The 4,995-nt window shown below is 39.2% G+C and overlaps 1 protein-coding gene across 1 annotated transcript; it reads right to left on the minus strand.

Annotated features, from left to right (window-relative positions):
- Positions 1–4,281: 4,281 nt before the first annotated feature.
- LOC131073760 (ubiquitin-conjugating enzyme E2 7-like) lies at positions 4,282–4,785 on the minus strand. The gene has a single exon (XM_058010259.2). It carries the CDS (start codon positions 4,783–4,785, stop codon positions 4,282–4,284), a length of 504 nt encoding a protein of 167 aa, XP_057866242.2.
- Between the last annotated feature and the right edge of the window lie 210 nt (positions 4,786–4,995).

Genomic DNA, 4,995 nt, shown 5'->3' on the forward strand with positions numbered 1-4,995 from the left:
AGACCCTCAGCCATGATAATGAATATAAAGGGGGATAAAGGGTCCCCTTGCCAAAGTCCTTGAGAAGCACTAAACAACTCCGAAGGCTTCCCATTAATAAGAAGTGAGAAAGAGGTAGAAGTCACACAAGTAAGCACCCAATTCACCCACTCTTCTCCAAAACCAAAGGCCAAAACAATTTTTTGTAAGAAATCTCAATTCACCCTATCATAGGCTTTGGCCATGTCAAGTTTAATAAACATCTCTTTCTCCTTGGAGTTTTCCATTGAGTGAATAGCTTCCATTGCTATCACAACACTATACAGAATATGTCTTCCATCAATGAAACCACCTTGCTCCTTAGAGATCAAAGTACAAAGGAAAGGTTTGAGTCTTTCAACAATCAATTTAGTGATTATCTTGTAGACCACGTTACATAGTGCTATAGGACTGAACTGATCCAAACTATTAGCCCCCTCCTTCTTAAGAATGAGAACCAAGAAGGTAGAATTCATAGACTTTAGCACTTGCTTATTCCTATGAGATTCTTGAACCACATCTAGAAGATCGTACATTATAATCTCCCAAAATTCCTAAAAAATCTCAATAGGAAACCCATCAGGGCTAGGAGCCTTACCTTTTTTTTAAATGAAACACAACTTCCTCCAATTCAGGTAACAAAATGGGGTGCAAGAGGGCATCATTCATTTCAACAGAGACCAGAGGAGGAATACAATTCAAGATGACCCTCTCTTCCATCATAGCTTCACGATTCTCTTTGGTGAACAATTTTGAAAAATACCTGACATCTTCCCTGGAAATTTCTTCATAAGAGGAGAGATGGGTCCCTTCTGAAGATATGAGATAAGTAATAGAATTACTAGACCTCCGAGCCTTAACAAAGTTATGAAAAAAAGTTGTGTTTCTATTGCCTTCCTGGAGCCAATCAACCTGAGACTTCTCCTTCCATAAAATCTCCTCACACAAATCCCACTCTTCTAATTCCTTAAGAGCTAGGGACTCAGCTTTACTAAGATCAACAGTCATCCCTTGATCCCTAATCTGACGTGTGGACTGAGCTACCATCTTCTGCCCATGCAGATTCTCAAAGCATTGTTTATTCTACCTCTTTAGCCTGTATTTCACATGTTGTAATCTCTTCCCAAAAGTGTACATAGCCCATCCATGGGCAGGCATCCCTTCATAACACCAGTCAACCATAAGCTCCTTTAAAGATTGATCACACAACCACATCAATTGGAATTTGAAGAAAGGATTTTTGGAGACTCTAAAAGAGGTGCCATAAAACTTGATAGGCCAGTGATCAAAGCCCCTCCAATAAAGAATTTCTAAACTAGTGGACCACCTATCATTCACCCAATAGAAGGATACCAAAAATCTATCAAGCCTTTCTGAAATAGCCTCAACACCACTCCTCCTATTATTCCATGTAAAGACACTATTAGTTGGATTTACATCAATGAGATTCAAGAAACCAATATTATCCTTGAGTTAACTTGAAGAAGGATCGAGCCTGAGTAATATGCCTTGCTTTTTATCCAAACTAGTAACCACATTAAAATATCTAACCAAAATCCAAGGGAGAAAAGGATCTAGGGACCAAACAAAATTGATATGGGCCCAAAGATGTGTCTTACCCAAAAGATCAGTAGGAGCATAAATATTAGAAAAAAAGGCACCTTTCTCCTGACTAAAAGCTAGAAGCGACCAAAGAAATGGATGACCTGCTAGAAATCTACCACAAGGGGGAGACCTTTCTCGGGTTCTAGAAGCAAGCAACCCCCCTTGAATTGCCATGAGCACCCACTCCCTGCCAATGGGCCTAGGGCTAGACACACATAGCACAATTGGCCAAATCATCCACTAAAAGCTTGGTTTGATGAATAAAAACAACATCAAGAGACTGAGATTCAATTAATTTGCGAACAACCTTTTGTCTAGGGATGTTGTTAAACCCCCTTACATTTCATGAGATTACTATCGTTTATGGGGTTGAGAGAAGTGGGAATCAATGGGCCTCACAGATCTCAACTCAACCAAAGTATCACCAATAAGCTTAACCTTTTCTTGGTTTGTTTTCTGCCCACTCTGTAAAGGTTTGTCTAAAGAACCCTTTTAAGGGGCTTCTACTGCAGGCCTAAAGCAAGTTAGGCTTTGTTACTCTTCACAGAATCCGAGGCCACCTTAGTGGAAGGGGGAGTAGAAGCCTTGACAACTGCACTCTATGGAACCTGTGACCCACAGAGATCCCTGCTATCTTGAACTTGAAAGGGCAGGTCCGAAACCACCTGTCTGTCTTGTTGGTCCCCCAAAGATAAAGCCTAACCCTCTTTCATTGAGTCTGCATCTTGCGGCCCATGCTGAACTGGGGCACCCAAAGACATTTCAATTGGAATTCCTTCCTCTTAGACCAAATCATCTAGAATATCAAACCTATTTAGAGTGACATCATTCTGCCTATCTAACCAGGTTCTCTTCTTTCCTTTGCCTTTATTCTGAGGCTTAACATGAATGAAGCCTTCCTTATCTGCAGTTCACCATTAGACATGCGGGTCTTCCCCTTATCGTCCCCAAGAAAAGAGTGAGGAGGATCGGAAGCTGCCAAGGAAGAAGATTTATTTCTGGGACATCTCCATTGTAAATGACCATATTCATGACATATTCTACACCTAAATGGAAGGGTCTCATAGTCCAGTTGTTGGATCCAAGAAGATGTTCCCAAATAGATTTTGATAGAGTCCGATAAAGGGTTATTTAATTCAACTTCTGCACAAATGCAAGCATAATAAATTACCTTTCCATCCTAAGTTTGTGTAGCCAAACCCACAGGTTTTCCAAGAATCAACGAGATTGAGTGAAGAATGTCTTCCCTCCAGAATTCCAGTGAAAGCTTCAGTAGTTGAACCCACACAAGCACTCAAGAGGGGAGCTCCTCAGCAAAGGAAGCAGATATGTCAAGGTTTGATAAAGAGCCCCACTTGATTGAAGAAATAAGGGCCACCCTCAAAAGCCCTATTCCTATCTGCCAAGCTGGAAAAAATTACCAGAAAATAGTTATTGGCTGCCAGAAGTAACTCCATATCTCCTTCGGCATTCCAGCCTTGACGCACCCAAGATTCTAAAACAGGTAAAGAGAGATGAAGACTGATGAATTTGCATTTGAGAGCATGATTACTCCAATATTCAACTTCTTCTAAAACTTACTATGGTTGAATTACAAAAACTGAGAGATCCTAGGACCTCTCCAAACAACAATTCACCTTTTTCATTCGAAAAGGCTCTTTCGAAGAAGAAACTCCTTTCCCCGATTGAGATTTACCTATGTGCTCCTTCACACATGCATGCAGCGAATGAGACGAATAAGCCATTTCCAAATCTCCGGAGATCACCTAAGAAGAGGATAGTCCTCTATTCTCCATAGACTCAAGGAAAAAGCACTAGATAAGAAAATATGAAGAGGGACGAGATTCCGTCAAACCCCAAATCACCGCACACCACCAACAACACAACACACGGCACACGAAACAGAATAAAGCAACGAAAAAACCCTTCGACAACCAAGAAAGCCCATCCATGGGCTTGAGAAGAAGTGCGCCCCTGCAGATCGACTTAGAAACCCCTAAATATTTTAAGTTTTTCATTATTACTATTATTTATTTTCTGATATAGTTGGTATATTCGACTCTACCTCACTCCCCAAAGTATTTGGCATATCCTTTTCTCTAGCTAGAGATAAAATGCATTGAGAAAGGAAAGCAATACGGTTTTGTATACACAATTCCATATGAAGCACGTATAATTATGAAAGATATTAAACAGGTTTACGATGAATTTACATTCATTCGAAAGAATACAAGGCAAGTTAAAATAATAGATACATTATTCGAGTAAATTCTAATACAGACCTTTTTCCCTTTATAATCATCTGAAATGTAGGATAGTCACAGTATTTTGAGAGGCTATAACACAGATCTTTAAAATAACATCAGCAGCATTTAAAACGAATATACAGTAAGCTTAGGCGACTATTATATTAATTTGAGTGAATTAAGATGATAATTTATTAAAATAACTGTTTTATTACTGAAACAAATGCAAAACAGAATGTTATCCTCTCTCTTTCTTTTCTCAGGTTCGTATGTACTTTTTACTTCATTTATAATCTTATTTCAAAACTTGAAAGATTCTTAAAACATAAAAATTATCTAATTTATATAGATTTAACTTTCATTAATGTTTATCATAAATTTAATTGAATTCACCAATCAACCATGTCCAGTCTCAGAACATTTCTTGGGACCGCCAGACAATCTTGCCAACTTTCTTTTTGAATTCATCTCTTTGATCTCGCCACTCTTTGGCTGCATCAACGTTTGCAGGTGATTCATCATTAGGAGAAGATAGCATTGATATAATACTCAACATAATGGTTTCCACGGTGTGCACAGGTGACCATCTTTCAGTGGCATGCTCGTAACCATTTGGATCATCTCCAGGTGGATGAAGAATAGAAATGCAAACACGTCCATCCGGATAAACATTGGGATGCCACATTTCTGATGTAAACGTCACTGATGGAGGACTGTTTGGGTAGTTGGGTGGAAAACTCATGAGGGCATTAAAACATCCTCCTTCATACAAGGTACCTGGTGGGCCAATTATTGCTACATTCCATTCAAAAAGATTTGAATCATCCACAAGCCCTGCTGAGAAACCATCCACTGGATTCTTACACAGTTCTTTTAATTGCTTTCTCAGTAAAAGAGTGGCCTGGCTTCCTGACATGGTGCTTCTCTTGGACTAATGAATTATATGAATTATACATACCCGAGGAAACAACAACAGTAGTTTGTTTTGCCAATAGGGAAGAAAGGAACGAGGGATACGATGATGGAGAAGATGTGTGTGTGTTATAAATTATAGGTAATGAGCATTTTATAAATAGGTAGATCAACAGTCAAGTGCGTAGAGTCACGATTGTATCATTAGAGAATG

The sequence above is a fragment of the Cryptomeria japonica genome, chromosome 9 (assembly GCF_030272615.1).
Source record: "Cryptomeria japonica chromosome 9, Sugi_1.0, whole genome shotgun sequence".
Classification (NCBI taxonomy): domain Eukaryota; kingdom Viridiplantae; phylum Streptophyta; class Pinopsida; order Cupressales; family Cupressaceae; genus Cryptomeria; species Cryptomeria japonica.

Excerpts from the sequence above, each read along its gene's own strand:
- LOC131073760 (XM_058010259.2), bottom strand. The coding sequence starts at position 4,785 with ATGTCAGGAAGCCAGGCCACTCTTTTACTGAGAAAGCAATTAAAAGAA.